Source organism: Hylobates moloch, unplaced genomic scaffold (genome assembly GCF_009828535.3).
Source record: "Hylobates moloch isolate HMO894 unplaced genomic scaffold, HMol_V3 SCAFFOLD_8, whole genome shotgun sequence".
NCBI lineage: Eukaryota > Metazoa > Chordata > Mammalia > Primates > Hylobatidae > Hylobates > Hylobates moloch.
The window spans coordinates 27,081,966-27,105,579 of record NW_026652283.1 but is presented as its reverse complement, the minus strand read 5'-3'; the positions used below and the strand labels follow the sequence as shown (position 1 = coordinate 27,105,579).

Below are 23,614 nucleotides of genomic sequence, written 5' to 3'. Positions count from 1 at the left end.
AATGTCCATTGTGGGATCTCCCTCAGTCCTATTCTTGAGGGTTCCCTATATATTCCTTGAATTTAATCTCCCAGCTTTCTAGATCCCAGTGGATTATTTCTTCTTTGTTTACACTTTGCTGTGGTAGAGTACCTCCTCCAGGAGATTCCTGAGAAAAATATATGAGATGTAAAAGTTTCGATATCTAGTTTCTCTGTAAAATGTCTTTATTGTACCTTCACACATAATTGATAGTTTGGTCAAGTATAGGTACTTAGGTTGAAATATTTTGCAGAATTTCATAGGTTATTGAGAAGCCTAATTATATTCTGAGTCTTCATAATTTGCAAATTGTTTTTTCCCTCTGAGAACTTTTATGTATCTTGGCTCTGTTCCTCAAAAATTTCATGATGAACCTAGTTACAGGCCTATCTAGAAACTCATGTCTTACAATCTAGAAATTCATGTTCTTTAATTCCAGATTTACCTTCATGAGATAGTAACATAGTATTATGATTTCCTGCATTGTATTTTTTTCTTCAAAATTATGTGAAGAACTTCTTGAATTGATTGTCTAATTTTCTGATCTTTTCATTTCTATTTTTCATTTCTTTGGATTTTTACACTCTTTTCCCATCCTCTGGTAACCATCCTTCCACTATCTATTTCCATGGGTTCAATTGTTTTGATTTTTAGATTTCACAAATGAGTGAGAATATGTAATGTATGTCTTTCTGTGCCTGGCTTATTTCACTTCACATTAGGAACTCCAGTTCCATTCATGTTGTTACAAATGATGACATAATTCATTTCTATGGCTGAATAGTACTTGTGTATAAGTACCACTTTTTTTAAATCTATTCATCTATTGATGAACACTTAAGTTGCTTCCAAATCTTGGCTATTGTAAACAGTGCTGCAACAAACAGAGGAATGCAAGTATTTCATTGATACACTAATTTTCTTTCTTTCAGGTATATATCCAGGAGTGGGATGGCTGGATCCTATGGTAGCTCTATTTTTGATTTTTGAGGAACCTCCAAACCCTTCTCCATGGTTGTATGAATTTACATTCCCACCAACAGTGTATGAGGGTTCCCCTTTCTCCACATTCTTGCCAGGCATTTGTTCTTGCATGTCTTCTGGATACAAGCCATTTTAACTGGGGTGAGATTATATTTCACTGCAGTTTTTATCTGCATTTTTCTGATGGTCAATGATGTTGAACATCTTTTCATATGTGTTTTTGCCATTTGTATGTCTTCTTTTGAGAAACATCTATTCAAATGTTTTTTCTATTTTTTAACTGGATTATTAGATTGTTTCCTATAGGGTTGTTTGAACTCCTTATATATTCTGTTTATTAATCTCTTGTCAGATGGGTAGTTTGCAAATATTTGCTTTCATTCTGTGGGTTGTCTCTTCATTTTGTTGATTGTTTCCTTTGCCATACAGAAGCTTTTTAACTTGATGTGATCCCATTTGTCCATTTTTGTTTTGGTTGCTTGTGCTTGTAGGGTAATACTCAAGAAATATTTGCCCAGTTCAACGTTTTGGAGAGTTTTCCTAATGTTTTCTTGAAGTGGTTTCATAGTTTGAGGTCTTAGATTTAAGTCTTCAATCCATTTTGACTTCTGTATATGGCAAGAGATGGGGGCCTAGTTTACTTCTTCTGTATACAGCGATCCAGTTTTCCCAGCACAATTTACTGAAGAGACTGTCTTTTCCTCAGTATATGTTCCTGGCACCTTTGTCAAAAATGAGTTCACTGTGGGTGTGTGGATTTATTTCTGGGTTCTCTATTCTGTTCCATTGGTCTGTGTGTCTGATTTTATGCCAGTACCATGCTGCTTTGGTTACTATAGCTCTGCAATATAATCTGAAATCAGGTAATGTGATTTCTCTAGTTTTTGTTCTTTTTGCTTAGGATAGCTTTGGCTATTCTGAGACTTTTGTGATTCCATATAAATTACAGGATTTTTTTTTCTATTTCTGTGAAGAATGTAATTTGTACTTTGATGGAGATTACATTAAATCCACAGATTGCTTTGGGAAATACGGACATTTTAACAATATTTATTCTTTCAATCCATGGATGCAGAATATCTGTCCATTTTTTGGTGTCCTCTTCAATTTCTTTCATCAGTGTTTTATAGTTTTTATTGTGGAGCTCTTTCACTTGTTTGGTTAGGTTAATTCCTAAACATTTAGTTTTATTTGTACCTACTGTAAATGGTATTACTTTCTTGTTTTCTTTTTCAGATTGTTCATTTAGCATATAGAAATGCTACTGACTTTTGTATGTTGATTTTGTATCCTGCAACTTTACTGAATTTTGAAATCAGTTCTAATAGTTTTTTCAGTAGAATCTTTAGGTTTTTTCCAAATATAAGATAAAATCATCTGCAAAAAAAATAAAATAAAATAATTTGACTTCTCCCTTTCCAGTTTGGATGCCTTTTATTCTTTTTCTTGTCTGACTACTCTAGCTAGGGCTTCCAGTACTATGATGAATAAGAGTGATGACAGTGGCATCCCTGTTGTGTTCCAGATCTAAGAATATAGGCTTTCAGTTTTCCCCATTCAGTATGATACCAGCTGAGGGTCTGTCATATGTAACTTTTATTATATTGAAGTATGTTCCTACTATACCCAGTTTTTTAAGGGTTTTTATCATGAAGAAATGGTGAATTTCATCAAATGCTTTTTCAACATCGATTGAAATGATCAAATGGTTTTTGTCCTCCATTTGGTCAATATTTTGTATCACATTAATTCACTTCCATTTGTTAACCACCCTTGCATCCCAAAGGTTAATCTCACTTGGTCATGATGAATAATCATTTAATATATTGCTGAATTTGGTTTGCTAATATTTTGTTTAGGATTTTTGCATCAATATTTAACAGAGATATTGGCTTGTAGTTTTCTTTCTTTTGGTGCCTTTGTTTGGTTTTGATATTGGGTAATACTGGCCTCACAGAATGAGTTAGGAAATATTCCATCCTCCTCTATTAACTGGAATAGTTTGAGAAGGATTGGTATTAGTTCTGATTTAAATGCTTGGTGAAATTCAGCAGTGAAGCCATCAGGTTCCCAGGCTTTTCTTTACTGAGAGACTTTTTCTTACAGCTTTAATCTCCATACTTCTTATTCATCCGTTCAGGCTTTAAATTTCTTCATGATTCCATCTTGGTAGGTTGCATGTACCTAGAAATTTGTCAATTTCTTCTACATTTTCTGATTTATGGGCAAACAGTTGCTCCTAGTAGCCACTAGGAGATAACAGACGTAGCATAGATACTAGATGAGATACCAGATGTAGTGTCTCCTTTTTCATCTCTGATTTTATTTGGATCATCTCTTTGTTTCTTAGTCTGGCAAAAGATTTGTCTGTTTTGTTTAACTTTTCAAAAAACTCAACTTTTTTGTTTCATTGATCTTTGGTATTGTTTTCTTCATGTCAGTTTCATTGATTTCTGCTCTGATTTTTATTATTTCTTCTCTTTCACTAATTTTGAGTTTGGTTTGCTCCTCCTTTTCTAGTTAAGATGCACTGTTGTTTATCTGAAATTTTTCTTTTTTGATGTAGGCACTTACAGCTATCAACTACACTCTTAGTACTGCTTTTGCTGTAACACATAGGTTTTGGTATGTTGCATTTCCATTATATGCTTCAATTTCCTTCTGAAATTTCTTCATTGACACACTGATCACTGAGGAGTATACTGTTTCCTTTTCATGTATTTGTGTAGTTTCCAAAATTCCTCTTGTTATTGGATTTCTAGTTTTATTCCACTTTGGTCAGAGAAGATGCTTGATATTATTCAAATTGTTAAAAATGTTTTAAAACTTATTTTGTAATTTTTAAATACGGTCTGTCCTGGAGAATGATCTATGTGCTGAGAAGAATGTGAATTCTGTAACCTTTGAATAAAATGTTCTGTAAATATCTATTAGATCAATTTGCTTTATAGTATATATTAACTCCAGTGTTGATTTGTTGATTTCTTTGTGGAAGATGTGTCCAGTACTAAAGGTGGGCTATTGACGTCTTCAGCTACTATTTTACTGGAGTCTCTCTCTCTCTCTCTTTAGCTCTAATATTTGCTTTATATACCTGGGTGCTCCAGTGCTGGGTGAATATATATTTAAAACTGTTATATCCTTTTGCTTAATTGATTCCTTTTTCATTACATAGTGACCTTTGTCTCTTCTTATAATTTTTGTCTTGAAATCCATTTTGTCTAAGCACAGCTACTCCTGCTCATTTTTGGTTTCCATTGGCATGGATTATCTTTTTCCATCCCTTTTTCTTCAGTCTATGTGTGACTTTATACATGAAGTGTGTTTCTTATACGCAACAGATCAAGGGGTCTTTTAAAAAATACATTCAGCCAGTTTATAGCTTTTGATTAGAGAGTTTAGTCCATTTATATTAAATGTCATTCCTGATAATAAGGGCTTACTCTGGCCTTTTTTTGTGTGTGTGGTTGTTTTGTAGTCTCCTCTTCCTCCTTTCTTTCCCTCCTTTTAGTGAAGATGATTTTCTCTGGTGATATGATTTGTTTTCTTAATTTTTACTTTTTGTGTGTTCATTGTATGTTTTTTGGTTAGAGTTACCATGAGGCTTGCAAATACTATCTTAGAACTCATTATTTTCAGCTCATAACAACTTAAAATTGTTTGCACAAATAAACAATCAAGGAAAAGGAAAATACTTTGCCTTAACTTCATCCCCACAGTTACTAGCTTTTTGTTATTATAACTTATTGTATTATGTCTTGAAAACTTCTTGTAGTCGTTATTTTTGATTGGTTCATTGTTTATTCTTTCTCCTTAGGATAAAAGTTTACACACCAAAGTTACAGTGTTATATTACTCTGTATTTTTCTGTGTACTTACTATTACCAGAGAGTTTTGCATATTCAGATGATTTCTTATTGCTCATAAAGGTCATTTTCTTTCTGACTGAAGTACTCCCTTTAGCATTTCTTATAGGACAGGTCCTGTGTTGATAAAATCCCATAGCTTTTGTCTGATAAAGCATTTATTCCTCCTTCATGACTGAAGGATAATTTTGCTGAATGTACTATTCTAGGGTAAAAGTTTATTTCCTTTAGCACTTTAAATATGCCACGCCACACTCTCCTGGCCTGTAAAGTTTCCACTGAAAAATCTGCTGCCAGACATATTGGAGCTCCATTATATGTTATTTGTTTATTCTCTCTTGCTACTTTTAGGATACTTTCTTTATCCTTGACCTTTGGGAGCTGGATTATTAAATGCCTTGAGGTGCAGTCTTCTTTGGATTAAATTTGCTTAGTGTTCTATAAACTTTTTGAGCTTGGATATTGATATCTTTCTCTAGGTTTGGGAATTTCTGTTATTATACCTTTGAATAAACTTTCTATCCCTATCTCTTTGTCTATCTCCTCTTTAGGGCCAATAACTCTTAGGTTTGCCCCTTTGAGGCTATTTTCTAAATCCTGGAGGCATACTTCACTGTTTTTTATTCTTTTGTCTCCTTTGTGTATAGCCTGTTTTCAAGCTCAGTAATTTCTTCTGTTTGATCAATTCTGCTATTAAATAGCCTGTCTTCAAGTGCAGTAATTCTTTTTTTCTGCTTTGTCAGTTCTGCTATTAAAAGGCTCTGATGCATTCTTCAGTATGCCAACTGCATTTTCAATTCCAGAGTTTCTGCTTGATTGTTTTTAACTATTTCAATCTTTGTTAAATTTACCTGATAGAATTCTGAATTCCTTCTCTGTGCTATCTTGAATTTGAGTTTCCTCAAAACAGCCATTTTGAATTCCCTGTCTGAAAGGTCATATATCTCTGTATCTCCAGAATTGGTCTCTGGTGTCTTATTTAGTTCATTTGGTGAGGTCATGTTTTCCTGGATTATCTTGACACTTGCAGATGTTTGTCTGTGTCTAGGCACTGAAGAGTCAGGTATTTATTTTAGTTCTTTGCAGTCTGGGCTTTTTTGTATCCATCCTTCTTGGGAAGGCTTTCCAAATATTTGAAAGGAACTTGGATGTTATAATCTAAGCTGGATCTTCTTTAGGGGAGACCCCAATATCAGTAATGCTATGGTTCTTGCAGACTCATAGAGGTACAGCCTTGATGGTTTTGGACAAGATCCAGAAGAATTCTCCGAACTACAAGGCAGAGATTCTTGTTCTCATTCCTTAGTTTCTCCCAAACAAATGAAGTTTATATCTCTATTCTGAGCCAACTAGAGCTAGGGCTACCACCCCTAGGACTGTGCTGGCTCAGACCTGAAGCCAGCACAGCATTAAGTCTCGCCCAAGGCCTGGCTACCACCTAGGTTCTCTCAAAGCCCTGGGGCTCTATAATCAGGAGGTGGCAAGGCAAGCCAAGCCTATGTCCTTCCCTTCAGGGCAGTGAGTTCCCTTAGGCCTCAGGCAGATCCAGAGGTGCTGTTCAGGAGCCAAAGACTACAGTCATCTAGTCTTTACCTTAGACATCTTAGACATCTACCTGGTGTTCCATTATACTATGGCTGAGCTGGAACTCAAACCCCAAGGTACAATCCTTCCCACTCTTCCCTCCCCTTTGCAAAGGTAGAAGAGCCTCACCCAGTGGCTACTCCACCTCAGGCCTATGTGAAATACTGCAGACCTACAGAAAGTACTGTCAGATAACTGCTGATGTGCCCTTAAGGCCCAAGGGCTCTTCCATTAGCTTGTAGCATATGCTGCCTGGGCTGGGACTCACCCTTCAGGAAAATGAACTCCTCCTCTGGCCCAGGGCTGTTCCAGAAATGTCATCCAAGAGCCAAGTCCTAGAACTGGGGACCCTAGAGGTCTACTTGGTGCTCTACCCCACTGAGACCGAGCTAGTATCTGAGGTGCCAGACAAAGTCCCCTTTACTTTTCCCTCTACTGTTCTCTAGCAGGAGTCTCATCCTTTAGCCACCACAGCTGGGAATGCGCTGAGCCTCATCTGAAGCCAGCAAGTCTCAGAGGCTCACCCAAGGCCCTTGATGTAGTAACTGGGTATTGCTGCTGGTTATTCAGGGCCCAAAGGCTCTTGAGTTGACAGGGAATAAATCCTGTCAGGACTGGGTCCTTCCTTTCAAGGCAGCAGGTTCCCTTCTGGCCTAAGATATGTCTGGAAATGTCGCCCAGGAGCTAGGGCCTGGAAAGGAGGCCTCATGACTCTGACCAATGCTCTATCCTGCAGTGGCTGAGCTAGTATCCAAGATGCAAGACAAAGTCCTCCCTACTGTTACATCTCCTCTCCTTAAGTGGAAGGAAGGGGTCTCTTTTGGAGCTGGGAGCTGTACAACCTGGGGCTGGGGATGGGTGATGCCACACTACCTCAGCCATCCTGGCTAGTGTCTCAGTAGGTTGCATGCCCCGCCATTCCACTGACTTGGCCTGGTTCTGTGCTAGGACTCGCCTAGGTGTTGCAGTCCTTGTGGCCTAGACTTCTGCATTCCTTTTGGGCCCCAGAGCACTGTAGCCCATGGTGGTAAGGCTTGGGGGAACTCAAGTTCCTACTGACTGCTAGGATCAGTGATTCCCCTCTGGCTAAGGCTGATTTAAATGCTCACTCAGTGGGCAGGAGTCAGGTAAGTTTGGTCTGGTTTTGCTTTCTGGTATAACAAGGGCAGCACTGAGTTCAATGCCTCCCAATTGCTGATTCTCCTCCCCACGGCAAAGAGACACTCTCTGGATGGGGAGGGGTGGTGTCAGACATTCAAGAGTGTTTTGCCTACATCTTCAGTGTCTCTGTCAGCAATATAAAGTAAAAATCAAGTAGTTTGCTCACTTGTTTCTTGGTTTTTATAAAGGTGCTTTTTCTGTGTAGATGTTAAACTGGTGTCCAGGCAGAAAGGATGGTGGGTGAAGCCTTCTATTCCACCATCTTGCTACACTTCTTCAAAAAAAAGTTTTTTGTTTATTTATTGTTATTCTGACTAGGATTACCCCAAAATGGTCAATTTTTGTTATTATCCCCAGAGACAGACATGCTGAATTATATTTATCAGAAGCAAATGTTGCCAGTCACCAAAATTTCAAGCCTTAGAGACATGTTTGGTTTCATATCCTATTTCCAGTCACCAGGTTCAGTCTTCCCCTCAAAATGTTTATCTGCCCTTTCTTCACCATTTCAACTGCCATCACGTGGGCTACGCTGCCCTCTTCATGCATGTCAAGTATTCCAGCAACTTCTAGGGAGTATTCTTATGTTTAGACTTTTTCTTGCTTCTGTGCATCACATTTAAGGCTGTCCAGTTAATCTTCCATAAAAAATATTTAGCTCTTGTCCCTTTTGTGCCAGTGGAGCCTCTGGTGGCATTCTATTTGTGATAATATTATATCCAAATTTGTCTCTTTGAGTTCAATGTTCTCATAATTGGCTCATGTATATTAATTCCATCTCTGTTTTATAATACTGTCCTAAAAAACATTTCGATTTGTCAAACTGATATCCACCAAACACTGTGCTCATTTCCATCTGTATGTTTTCAACTGCCTCAACATGTTGTACTTTGTAATATTTCACTCGACCTCAAATTGGAACAATTTATAAATTTGACATATTTCTGTAGTTCATTGTAATGTCTTTGAAAACAATGAGAAAGTCTCATTCACACTTGTAACTTCTGTAGAAGCTACCATGTTTTCATGTGTATAGTAAATACTCACGTCATGTATATAGGAAATACTGCAGTTTCCTGGACATGCCATGCTCTCCAAGCTTGGAATGATTTATCTTCATCCTTCTCTGTTTAATAAGCCTACTTCTCCTTCTTCATGATTCAGTTTAAGTATCATCATCTCTAGGAGCCTTTCCTGAAATGCTCCAGGCCTTCTACATCACAACGTGGGTAGATCTACTACTCCTCAAATGTGCTCATAGAATACCTTACATTTTATCATTCTCAAAGCACTGTGCAGCTCAAAATTATAATAATCAGTTTACTTGTCTATCTTACCAACTTGATATCCCTTTGAAACCACAGACTATATTTATGACACAGCACAGTCTTTATGACTAGAATACTACTATAGTATCTGGTACAAACTACAGATGCACAGTTCATCACAGACTATATTTATGACACAGCACAGTCTTTATGACTAGAATACTACTATAGTATCTGGTACAAACTACAGATGCACAGTTCATCAGAATGAACATGTGGATTTGTTTCCCCAATTCAAAGAAAATCTACTTAAGAGTAGAGACTATGTATTACATTTCTTGTGTCTCCCACAGCAACTTATTCTATGGGTACACACTAGATTACAGCTTCTTACAACTGTCTTAGTTTATGGCTCTCTTGCTGTCTCAGTAATTTTTTTCATGCTCCTACTAGGCCAAAAGAAATACCTAGTTGTTCCATATATTAATTAGGTAGGTGATAACTTAGCCATTTGAAAAGATAATATATAAAAATTGAAAGGAAACTATTTTCATTTCATCCTTAACTATAGTTCCTTACTCATGAGAATTTTGTACATATTAGGCATTGCACAACTTCTTAACCCTTGGAATAAGATGGGATAACAACACTCTCATGCTCTGTTCCACATTGGTTTTTGCATAGTACTTGCTTTTTATCTCAGCAACATCCAAAATGCCAGCTTCACAAAGATATAATAAAAGACCAAGAAATGTAACATAAACAAATATCGACAAGCTGGTAGTTCATCTGGTTTCACGAGCTCAAGTATTGCTGCATTACCTTCTGATTTAAAAAAAAAAAAAACTTGCAGCATCCTTATGAATTCATTGCAGCATCCCCCTCTTGATACACAGTTTGGAAAACTACAGCATTTTGGTAATCATCAGTAACTATCTGTTTACCTGCTGCTTATTATGCATGGCACTACGCTAGATGTGAAAATTACATCAGTAAATAACATGGTAATTATAATAGTAGTAAACAACAACGGGGCCATCCTAGCAAGAACAACATATACTATGTTCCAGGCACTGTGCTAAGTAAATGAAATGAATTTATGCTGCCTTATTAGCAATTTAGTGGTACTGAAGATTCTGTGCCCCAACAAAGATGCATGTGAAAGACATAGAGCTAAATGAAATAGAATATAAAAAGGATTAAAATAAAAACATAAAAGTCATGCTTTACATTTTTAGGTTAAAAGTTAACAAAATGGTCAGGTATATTATCATTCAATCCTCGGGATGATTTTGAGAGGCATGTATACCCTAAAATTTAGAAAACTTAGGCTACTTAACCAAAGTATAGGCTTATAAAACAACAATATAAGTATTTTAAATGTATTGTAAAAGGATTTTACAGTAATTATTTCAGAAAAAAGAACTTTTTAGAATTAAATTATAAAAATGATAGATTTTTGAAATATTAGTAATTGGGTACAAATCTGTGAAGTAGGAATTTGCCCTGCACCTATAATAATATAGGAATAGAAACAGATGTCCATAGTGTGGAAAGGACAGTAGAGATTATATTCCCTAATACACACATTCTTCAACCTTCCACCCAATCCATCTTTTCAATCCTGGATAAAACGATGCACATTTTGCTAGATCAACTGTGATTTCATAGTTTCAGCTTATACAGTCATACACCATATGATGATATTTTTGTCAATGAGGGACTGTGTATTCAACATTGGTCTCTTAAGATTATAATAGGTATTTTTACTGTTCTTTTTTTTGTTTAGATACATACTTATCATTGTGTTACAACTGCCTATAGTACTCAGTACAGTAACATGCTGTATGGGTTTGTAGCCTAGGAGCAACAGACTATACCTAAATAACCTAAGTGTGTGGTAGGCTATACCACCTAGGTTTCTAGAAGTACACTCTATGAGATTTGCATTATAAAATCTCCCAATGATGCATTTCTCAGAATGTATCCCCATGGTTAAGAGACAAAAGACAGCAGTGAGCTAAAAATTTTCACCTACTTCTTCTATCTGTCCCTCTTCAGCTAAGTTAAAAAATATATATATACACACACACACACACATATATACAGATATATCTATATCTATATCTATATATCTATCTATATATAATATCCCTTTGATATTTTTACATGTGTATATATAGTATGCAAATATGTGAAGAATGTGGCTTTATCTTTTTTTCTTTTCAAGGCTAAACGCTTCAGTTCCTTCAATAGTATTTGACAAGGTTTCCTGCTTCGTCACAATACCACCTAACATTTGCATGATAGCTATGGTTTCTAAGCTTTTTCGCCAATCGATTATCTTTCTTTTTTGACTTGTTTCTAAGGGCCTCACAACAACTATGCAAAGCAGGTATTATTAATCCCATTTAGAGATCTGAAAGTGGGCCTCACGCATTTTTAAAACTTGGTCAAAATTACATGAGTCACAAGCTAGGACTCAAATCTAACCCTCTTTACTCCTTAGCACATTTATTTGACAATCGGTTAAAATTCTTTTGATCACAAGTAACAGAAAATTCAGCACAAATTGACTTGAGGGGAAAAAAAAAGCAGTTACAGTCTCATATGAGAGAACATAAAAGAACTTAAGAGTGGGCTCCATCTAGTATGCAAACAATGTGATCAGGAGGCAAATTTCTTCAGTTCTTAGCTCTGCCAATGATGTTGTTTCTATTTTCTCAAAAGCTCTACATATATGGTCCCAAGACAATTACTAACAGCTTTAAAGATTTCCTCATTTTCTTACTGTGAACAACACAGTTTATATACCTGAGGAGGCAAGTCCTCAAATTGAGTCTGAAGAGCTTGGCTCAAATTATGTATGCATCCTTGGAACATGGGGATGGAAAATAATTATTAGCCTAGATCAACAAGTACCTATACGTAAATTAGAAAGTAGGTTAAATTTCCTCTAAACCACATCGCTAAAAAATAAAACTATCACATTGGGAACAGAGGAATAGATGCTGAGGAGGTACAAATGAATGTCTAAGACATTCTCATTCTGATTTGGAAATGTCTCTTTTAAAACATGGTATCTTTTGAATCTACATGAATGGTATAATTGAATGTAATGCTTCCATTTGACCAGTGAAAGAGTGTACTACTTTACTATGACCTAAAAATTCTACTTGTATTCATGCAGCCATTCATCACTGTAGAGCAAATATATACTAGTTGTTCAAAGTAAACATTTTTCTGAAGCTGAAAGTAATTATCCTTGACCTCTCAGAGTATTTTCCAAGTTTTTCATTGAGTAACAATAATAAGAATCAGTTCAGTTTGGCATCCAACTGACAGTGTGATGAATGCTTCTTTAAAAGGGGGATAATAACATCCGAAGCACTATTTTAAATAACTCTAATCTTGGTAAAATGTTCCAGTTAAAAGCTACCAAAACTCTAACAGCCAAATTGTGTTGTTGGAGACCCAGTTGATTTTTTAAAGATTAGTATGTCTCCTTAAAACAGTGCTGGTCCTATATATTATAATCTATTGCAGTTTGTTAAGACTCAGCTCCTCCTTTCAAGGTGCTTGTAATCTATTGGAGAAGACATAGAAACAGGTCTTTTTCTAAAACATGGCTGACCAGTGGTACAGTTATATACTGAATGCTCAAGAGGAGCACTTGATTTAATCTGTAGGGAGGAAATAAAAGTTTTATGAAGGATAAAAATGATGAATTATGAAATAAGAGTGGGTTTTGCCAGTCAGGAAGCAATGGGATTCTAGGCTGATGGTGCAGTATGAACCAAGGCCCAAGACCGTAAAATAGCCCACTATGTGTACCAGCCATTTGGTTCTAAAAGCATGAAATGTGAAACAGAGCAGCAGAAGACGAGCTAGACAGGTAAAGACCAGGTTAATGAAAGATGTATATTTTATGCTAAGTAGTTTGAACTTTTATCTTATCTTTTATCTTATAGGCTACAGGGAGGCACTGGAAGAATTTAAAGTGGGAGAACGATATCCATTTTTCGCTCCAAGTTGAAAAGGCACAAAACTGGAGGTAAAGAAGTCTATATAGGAGGTCAAGGTAAGCAATAAGAATATTAATTGAGACAAAGATAACATGTTTGAAGTAAGCATATATGTTTAAGGATTATTTTTCAGGTAAGATGGAAAGGTTCTGATAATTAAAAGGATGTGAGGTGGGTGGATTACAAGGTCAGTAGTTTGAGACCAGTAATTTGAGTCTGGCCAATATGGTAAAACCCCATCTCTACTAAAAATACAAAAATTAGCCAGGTGTGGTGGTGTGCGCCTGTACGCCTGTAGTTGCAGCTATTCGGGAGGCTGAGGCAGAAGAATTGCTTGAAACCAGGAGGTGGAGGTTGCAGTGAGCTAAGATAGCACCACTGCATTCCAGCCTGGGTGACAGAGTGAGACTCCATCTCAAAAAAAAAAAAAGGTGTGCAAATGAGGACAAAAGGGAAAATCTAGGATGAATTCTCATTCTCTGGACTGGAGAACTTGGCAGATGTTGTGTTATAGACATCTCACTGAATGACTATAACTGAAAAAAAATATAATGGAAAAAAGGACTTAGATGAAAAGGTATCATTTCTCTATAGATATGATACATTTGATAATTTAAAATGTCATTATGATTTTATTATCATCTAGGTTATTATCAAAGTCTTGTAAATAAAAACTTTAAAATGAATGAATGAATCAAAACTAAAGAAGTCAGCACAGAAAAATTTCAGGGTTGTGAAACTAGCCTGCTAAGCTAAAATAGAAATGCTATTTCCTTTTTTAAAAGAAGGGTCAGGTGGCAGTACTAAATTTCTTAAGGAAAATTTAACCACTGATTGTAATGTCTGTGGCTTCTCGGGAAAACATAACCCCAAATTACAGTGGCTGTGGTTATAAACTATTATGAAGAGCTTCCAACGTCAGACATAGTTTGAGTGTCTGTATGCACTGGAGTTCTTTTACAGGACTTTGCTAGAACAGCAAAATTAATGACTATCCTCTTTCTGCCTACTTTGGTGTCAATAACAAACGTCTTTTCCTTTACTTAACAAAGACTTTTATGTGACCCAGAATTAATTTAATATGAAAATCAATAAGCCAGGGTAATAAATTTTCCTCTTATTATCTCAGAAAAAAAGTACAATCTACAATCAACACTAAGACTTAGTCTTAACTTACGATCAAGGCCAAAGGAAAACATCTCTCAAGTAAATTCTGAGAATTATCTACCACAATCCTTAGGTACTCGGTTTTCTGTCATAGTTTAACATTTATCTCCTCAGTAAATGCCAGTACTAGCAGAGAGGAAATCTGGAGGTAAATTCTAAAGCAGAAGCTGATTTTTCCCTTTTCATTTCTCAGGAATAATTTAGGTGGCTTAAGTTACACAATGTTTTTGTGTTGCCATACTAGATCATTTCCTAATTTCTACTGTGACTTAGTAGACAAAGAAAGACATTAACTGCTGTTAATTATGGTTTCTTTTTAGTTTTCTTTAAAAGGACATTTGAGTGCTGTGAAATGACCTAAACCTTAGAATTCAAAAATGGCTTCCAAGCTTTTAAAAAGTCAGTCCCTTCAGTTAATACTCAAAACAGTTTGTAGGTCTCTGGAGAGTGTCTCTTCAGGTCTATGTATCCCAACTAGCTGCCAAACACCTAAAAGACAGAATGAGCACGGGCCTCCGCATCTAGGCTGGGGCTCAGCAGAAAGTGGCAGAAGCTGCTGTTCATAGTGGTGACCTGAGCTTCCTGGAAAGTCTGGATGAATGCCTGGCTACTCAATCATGGGTTACAGGGTGACACAGACAGCACCAAAAACTGTAACACTTTCATTATTTCATCTGAAGTACAACTGTTACGTGTGAAACTATTTACAGTATTACACAGTTAATCTAAAGTGGCCATATTCTTTCTAGGTGGAAGATGGACACAATCCATAAAAGAACGTCATAGAACCCTATCCAGAAATCATTTCCTTTTTATTTATTTGGCTTTAAATAACAACTATACACTTATTAATCCAAAATTTGTATCTCCAGGCCTGACAACTCCCCTGAATTCCATTTCTATATTTCTAACTGCCTACTCAACATTTCCTCTAGGCTCATAATAAGCATCACACATTTAATACACACAAATTAGATTTTTTAACCCCATGAAACTTACTTAACCTTTTCTCACCTCAGTAAATGAAATTACATCCAAAATCACCATCCATCCAGTCAGTTATTCTGATAGTCATTTGTTTTTTAAAAATCAGCTCTATTAAGGTATTACTTACATATAATTTTCACAAACATTAAGTGTGTAATTTGATAAGTTTTGTCAAATATAAGCACTATCACAATCAAAATAAATGATAAACATTATCATCGCCCTCAAAAAATTCCCCTGCCCCCAGTTATTGTAACTACTGATGTGTCTTCTCTCATATCACTTTTGTCTTCTCTAGAATTTCATATAAATCGAATTATATGAAATGAAAATTTACTGAGTTTGGCTTCTTTCCTAACTATATTGTCTAAAGAAATCCCCTACAACCATTATCAGCTAAATATATAACCCCGAATTTTTTCTTCCTAGCCCACAGCACCACATGGCATGATCTTGCTTATCATAGCTCTTTTCCAACTTGAATGTAAGCTCTATGAAAGCACAGGGGCCTTGTCTATCTTGCTTAATGTTGTGTGTCAGAAACGTCTAACAGTGCCAAAACATGGCAGAGGCGCCATAAATGTTACAGAATAGACAATACATAAAAATAACACCTTGTTAAAGTTTTGCCTATAGAACTTATCTATTAGTTTCCTAGGATCATTTCAAACATTAAATGATAAATGACATAAATCTGTACTTTATACTAAGATGAGAACACAGGAAGATGGAATAGAGTAGTGGCAAATTACAAGGCCTCAGGAGTTAGGCTGCCTGAATTTGAATACTGCCTGTTGACTCCTCTAAAAAGTCACATGGCCTAAAACAAGTTACACAATCTCTGTAAGCTTTAGTCTCCCCATCTGTAACAATGGGGATAATAATAGTACCTACTTCATAAGGTCATTGTGAGGAATTGAGATAAAACATCTAAAAAAATTAGAAAAGTGCTCAGCACTTAGAATTGAATTAATGATAGTAAATATTGTTAATTATTGCCATCTCCACCACCACCAGTTCTGCTATTATCTTACTGGTACTATTTTCTGCAGCCAAAGCTACAAAGAAAAAAAAACATAAAAATACCTTTTTAGCTAAACTAACTTAATATATTTGCTTAGAATAAAGGCAAATTAATGAAACTTGAATATGGGGAACTATTATTGTTTCCCTTATCAGATAATGATCTGTCAGCTTTTGTAATGCCCTTTATTTGAGGGATTTTCCCTAAAAGAAGTAACAAGGACATTAATTATAAATGTGAAACTCATAGTTAAAATCCTCCAGGGTATGTACAGAATGAAGAGGCAGTATTTCAGATTCCTATCACTAGTAGCCCAGGGGTAAAGTCTATTTATAAATTATACTTCTAGTCTTGCAACAAAACTAATTTAGGGTAATTAATTAAACTCATGGGACTTTATACAAACCAATCTGTAGTAATATATTAGTTTTTCCAATTGGCTTTTCCTAGGAAACTAATATGATTAATTAATACATGATATCTATAAACTTATTTGAAAATTTTGGACGACAAATACAATTAAGTCAAAAAAAGCATCTTCTGGGAAGTATACTCTTCAGGGATACTTACTACATGTTTTCTACATGCCTATTTTTCTTGTAGCTGGTATTTTACAACTAGCATAATTTTCATTTTTTTGAATGATTATAATCAGATACATTATTAATTTACCTTTTCCTTTACCTTGGGAATTTAGAAAAATATTAAAATACCAGATGATGTCAACAAGAGGTGAAATAGGAAAACTCTGGATCCTCTGTCCTTCCATGGAAACACTCAATTTACAATGACACATGCACAAATATCCTTTGTGGGAAATCCAGACACAAACTGAAAGGGTCCTTCACCCTGGGCAAGCATGAAATCGGCTATACTGAAACTGGTAGGAAAACTCAAGATCTAACTCTCACCACAATCCCTATCCCCAATACAGTGCCATATGATCCAAAGGAAACCCACAGCTCTCAACTTCTCCGGTGGGAAGAAAGTTGGATTACATGTCCAACTAACCTTTCTAGAAACTGCCCAGGTTCCTCACTTCTGTCTTACCTATCTCAGAGCAGTAACAGGACCTGGCATACTAGTGATGCCCAGGGGCCCGTGAGAACAAAGATGGCGGCTTAAATTAACAAGCAAACGGTTGCTATAGCCCACCCTCCTGCTCAGTCCAAGAAAGACGGCAAAAAACCTCAGATTGCAGCTTCTCCCTGGGGAGGGAAAGAGTTGGACTACATGTCCAAAGTTCTAATTTTTCCAGGGGCTCCTGGGAGACTGGCTTCTGTCTCACCTATCTGCGAGCATTGGAAAACCATGTACTATAGACAGCTATGGGGTGCCAACAACAAACACAGCAGTTTGGATTAGCATAAAGGTTTGAGAGGCCCGCAAAATCTCTGATTAGGTTCATTGGTGTGGTTCTTCACCAGTACAAGGCCAGTCAATGAAGACTGTGGGAGGTAGCTGTTATTTCTAATGCATAGAAACCAACATATAGAGTCAAGAAAAATAAATAAGGAATAACGTTCCAAACAAAGAAATAAATGTCCTGAAATCCACCCAAATGATACAGAGATATATAATTTAACTTGGCAGAGACTTTCTAGCAAAACATGCAAACATTTGTAAGGAAATTAATGTAATTTATTCAAGACATGTTTAGATTGTCTTCACCATATTCTGAACCTATAGAGGACAAATTTCAAAGTAGTGTATCATATACTGCATGTTTCTTGTAGACTCTTGACAAAGCAGCAGAGAAGTGTGCTCTTTAAAATATATATTTTTCCATTAGGAAGATGAATATGTGCTGATTTTTTTCATGCCTTCTTACCCAATTCAAGTGATGAATGGCCCACATCTATGTGAGGTTACAGGAAAGTTCGGGGTCATAAAACAAATTTAAATAAACTCTCCCGAATAAGAACTTAGCCAATGAACTTGACCTTACTGGCATGAAATTCCAACCAACTGAAGTGACAGACAAACATTTATATGCAATAGGTACTCGATATATATTTATTGATAGGTTACGGTAAGAATTAGAAGGTAATATTGCTTTAGTGAAAAAACGCAAGAAAAAAAAGATCTGCTACTGTACTACTGTTATCTTACCATAGATGCTACCTACAGATCTGTTTAATTTTTGTAATAAATGGGTAACTGTGTGTTCCTGAGAATAAACAAGTGACATCTTTTAAAAATATAAATTTTATCTTGGATATTAAAAACTTTGAGCTTTTTAAGGCTTCATTAAGATTAATGAGTCATAAAAAAATCTGGGTTGATCTGAAAGGTTAGTCATTTTAGCTGCATTTATAATGTGAATGAACAATTGTAGTATATTTAACAGTTTGAACATGTGAGACTTCTATGAATGTTATTCTTTTGCTTTTGATACTTAAGGGAAGATTTATTTAAGTACTTTTGCATATATATATATATATATGGACTAATTCAAGTAAAATAGAACCGTGCAAATTCAATTACAGAAAAACAAACTAAGGTAGTGTCAGATAAACAATGAAAAGTTATTTTGCATGTAGACCATGCCTGTTGATTGTTACGTATCTTTATGAGACTATAGGGAATATTTGTGAGGTTTTATTAATTATTGTTACCAACCATAGGTATAGAGATTTACAAATTAGAATTATAAATTAATTGAATCAAATTGTTTTCTACACAAATATATTATTTTGTATGGATTGAGTCTGTGTGGATGTGTGCATATGTGTCTCTATGTATGAGAAAAGGAAAAACAACACAGAAAGTTTAACGTATTTGCAATGACTAAACATAAATTTTGTTTTGACCTTTTAGAAAATAAAGTAAAAGGGTAAAATGGTTACTAATTTTTCAATATCAGAAAGATGAAAGCACATTAAAATATTAAAAATGATTAATTCAAAATATTAACATCAAAATGAAAATTAAAAATTAAAAAGTCATAAATATCTACTAAGATTGTTTTAAGTAAGATAAAAGATAGAGTAAGGGTACTTCATTTTGAGAAAAATGAGAAAAAAGTAAATATTTACTAACAGTTAATACTACTAACCTGACTTATTTTTCTTTGTTCTTGTATAGCTTTTTGAATTTCCTGAGATACTTTTTCTTGATCTTTTGCATGTTCTGTCTTCCATAATTCCCTTTCTTCGGCATGGGCTTTTTCTGAATTTTTTCTTTCTTCTTCTATGACTTTTAAAACTGCATCCTTCATTGCTTCTTTTTCAAGCTTCAAAATAAATAAAGACCAGAACAAATTTGAAAGATTGACTGCATAATAATTTGAGTAACAGACTTGGTTAACCTAAAAGATAAAAAACTTTGATCCTATAGTGTTTAGTTCTGACATTGCTGTTTTTATGCATAGTAAATAACTGCTATAAAATAAAATCTATTATTCTTTTTTATCCAAATATTCCTACTTAATTTCCACGGCATTTCTAATCTTCAAAGAAATCAGACCTTAGGTGAAGTAGCAGATTTCAAACTATATGGTCTAAGGATCCCTTTACAATCTTAAAATTATTGAGGATATCAAAGAGATTTTGTTTATGTTGATCATATGTATTAATACATATTAGAAATTCAAGAAAAAATAAAATTATTAATTCATTTAAAATTAATACAATTGACTGCATTGATATTAACAAATAATATATTTTATGAAAAATAACTACTTTCTAAAATTAAAAAAGTAAGGAAAATGCTACTGTATGTGTCTGTAAATCTCTTTAATATCTGACTTAATAGAAGACAGCTAAATTAATTCTTATTTCTCCCTTCTGTGTTAAATCTGTAATGATGTTTTTTAGTTGAAGTATATAAAGAAAACCCAGTCTCACACAGATAAGTAGTAGGAAAAACTGAGTATTTAGTAGCCAGGTTAGATAACTGTGGATATTCTTGATGATTTCACATCAGAACTTGACAAGGACTAGTTCTTAAAGGTTAGATGCCATAATGAAAATAAAATTATGTCAAATGAAATTTTCATGCTATTACAATCCTTTCTTGCAATCTGAATGAATCACTTATCCATGCATAATTTTTAACATTTTTATGTGAAAAATACTGATTCATTGAGTTACATGTCTTCTCCAGATGCTGACACATTTCTTTATATCATAATTTAAAAATCACGTTTGTTAATGTTACCATAAATCTCATCAGGAACATACATACTGGAAAACAGATACAAATTTTCTAAAATTCGACTTTTTGCTTTAAATCACCTCAAACTATTCCAAAGAAAGAGTGCTACTTTCCATTTTGTTCTTAAATCCACACTCTAGCAGTATACAACTTGGCCACCTTCTATATTATTCACATCAAACATATATGTTGACTCCATCTTCTCCATATTTCTAGAATTTGCCTATTTCTTTCCTTTCCAAACTACTACTACTGGTCTGTTTCTACCACTCAGTATCTCTTAGCCAGACTTTTGATGTATTCTATGAATTCTTTCCCTGCCTCTAGCTTTTGTTGCCTCTAATTTCCCAAAAGTTAATGTCAATTACCATTAGATCACAAACATGTTTTTAAAATGTCAATATGTCTCCCTTATCCTATGGAATAAAATTCAAACTCTGTTCAGAATTCTAGCCATCCTTTCAGGCTCAATTCAAAAGTAATTTATTGCTTAAAACCTTCTATGACATAGATATATGATGTACATACTCATAATAATTTAGTGCATTCCTCCTTGACCTCTTGGTATATAAATAGTATTTTTCTTATCTGATTACAAATTATTTAAGAAAATGACAAAATCATAGTCACCCTTGAATTTAACCCTGGCATAGTGATACACAGATATGAGACATTCAATGTTTGTTTGCTAAATTTAATTTTAAATCTAAAATTCAAAAGTAAGTGTTAAAAGTGTATTTGTTGGTGTGTGTATATTTTATATCTATGAATACATGATTTAGATGAGTTATTTTAAACTTGGCTTTAAAAATTACCTTGATACACAGATGCACACACATCCTCTAATTAGATGCAACAAATAGCAGGTGGATATTAGTGTTGCAACACATATGTTCTTTATAAAAAGTAACTAATAACCTATATTGTAAAGCCTTTCAATGCTACCATTATCTTGTGTGATGTGAATTTAATAAGAATATAAGTAGTCATATCTTAAGTTTAAAAGTAAAAAAAGAAATAAAAATGATTTTTATGGAATAAAACATTATATAAAAGATTGAGAATACTATTAATATATTCCGTTTTTTAATTCCACTTACTTACAAGCAACCCACTATTACAGATGGAAATACCTTTGCAGCGGATACTAATGCCTCTTTATTTCTTTGCCTTTCTTCCTCCAAACATTTTTCCAATATTTCCTGTCAAATGATAAGACAGATGGAAAGACATTAAATGTATTATTTGAGGTAACAGAACACATTCTTTCTACACTCTGAGCACAGTTAAAGTATTACCTTCTGTTCTTGAGATTGCTGAATCAAAGCTTCCTTTATTTTTTCTTTTAACAGTTCCTTCTCTGTATCTAGCATTTCAAGGAGCCTCTGATGCTACAAGGAATGACAAGCAAATTATATTATGGCTCTGAGACAGATGATCTATCAACAAGGAGAGTAGCTGGTAGAATTCATCTGTCCAGAAAATTGAAGTAGTTACAAAAGGAAAAAATGAGAAGTTCCCTAAAACGAAGGCTCAGGAGAAAAAAACACTAAATTCACCCTTCTACAATCAGCCAAGATACATTTCTTAGCCCCAAGTTCAAAAGTATATGACAAGAAATCTAACCTAAGAACAATTACTCAAAATTGAAAAATTAATCAGAAAATGATGTCTTTTCCAAAATTAAATTTGGAAAAATTACTCACTAAAATGATTATTATTAGCTTGCACCAACAGAAGCAATGAAGCAATTAGATGATAACTGAGAAACATAAAATATCTGCTTGATGAACAACTATCATCATAGATTATTTGTGTTCCTAGTAAGGCATTGTTAAAAAAATTGAAAGATTTATTAATTGTTGTCACCTCAAGATTTTACCACAGATTCAAAAACTAAATCTATGAAATGACTCCAGGAAATATTATGTAACAGGTAATATAAATGTGTATAAAGTTAATGTATCTATTTTTATTTTGATGTGCTACAGAAAAAGCTCACTAAACTATTAACCAGTTATCATGGACCAAGCACTTGATGTTTCAATAGACCTTTCTGAGAATATTCAACTTCTGCAGACTCAGTATCTCCAATAACAATGAGCCAAATACTGTTCCAGAACAGTGCACTGATGTGGAAACAAAACTAAAAAATGTGTATTGCTACTCATATATTTTTCATTCAGTTATTAAAGGCAAGTAAGATATTTTCTCAGATTTGGGATGCTATTTATATCCAAGCCTCCTTTAAATATGAACTCATTGGATATCCAATACTTTAAAACAGATTTGTGTCTTTTAAAGTTGTTCTTATTTAAAACATTTTTAGGGAGACATTTTATATTGAGAGTAAGTGACCAAACAGTCCATGTCTACTTAAGATAATCTGTTATTCCTGCTTTTAATTATGTTACTTTTCATCTATGTTTTTCAAGAGAGTAAGTAAAATCATATGAAATATGTGTTTTTTCCTTAAAAGCAAATCCAAACTGTGATACAAATCATTACATGACTCTGAGAAATTATGGGTACTATATGAAATTATGTAAGACAGCTAATTAACAAATGAGTAGACTTAGCACATAATTAATGTATAAGTATTAATAACTGAGAATTTAATTTTATATTCTCTGTAAATCTAGATGCATGCAGAATTTCATAGGATCAGAAACAATACCTAACCCTATTTGAAATATACATATGAGAAAATATGCAAAGATATTATACCAGGCAAATAATTAGACTTAAAAACTATATGAGACTGAAAATATTCAATTTAGGCTTGGGAAGAGGTAAACATAACACAAATAAAACAAAAATGTTTAGAATTAAAATATAGAATAAAATTTTTGGAGTTATTAATGACTTAGAAAACAAATGTTCCTTAAAAAGAACTGGTAATGTTAGCAAAGTCAAACTAATGGAAATCACTAAGTAATTCATTATAAGTGGGCCAAATTTCCTAAGTGGTCCAATAAAATCTAAATTTGAAGAGGGTACATTAGCTAAAATGACAATGTAATGTTTATAAAATTCATTCCTGAATGTCATTTCTTAATTCTGACAGTATCCTACATAGAAGACAATTTTTGAGCTTGTTTGTGTAAGAATAAACCTGAAATTACTGTTTGAAAGAAGCATCCTACATAAAATACATCCTAAGTAAAATCACAGGTTCACTTGAGAAAATACAACTGGGTTACTGGCTTTTCTCATACTTATAGATAATAATAGCACTTTTGAGGTTCTAGGCACTATTGAAAGTGCGTTATATGTAGTAGTACCACATTAAACTCTCACAACAAACTGCTGTATTCTTCCACATTCTCCTCATTTTCAGATGAGTCAGCTGAGACTTAGAGAGGCTAG

General features: G+C 34.4%; 1 protein-coding gene across 17 annotated transcripts in view; it reads right to left on the bottom strand.

Annotated features, from left to right (window-relative positions):
• The window catches only part of CCDC91 (coiled-coil domain containing 91), a 356,689-nt gene that overhangs the window by 73,049 nt on the left and 260,026 nt on the right, over window positions 1-23,614 (bottom strand). For 16 of the 17 annotated variants that reach the window (XM_058442151.1, XM_058442153.1, XM_032159919.2 and 13 more), the window contains 3 exons: window positions 21,544-21,636; window positions 21,379-21,447; window positions 19,146-19,322 (listed from right to left, as the gene is read on the bottom strand). In XM_058442151.1, coding sequence (XP_058298134.1) covers window positions 19,146-19,322; window positions 21,379-21,447; window positions 21,544-21,636 — 339 coding nt within the window. The remainder of the gene's footprint in view (window positions 1-19,145; window positions 19,323-21,378; window positions 21,448-21,543; window positions 21,637-23,614) is intronic. The other variant, XM_058442148.1, reaches the window with a different exon arrangement.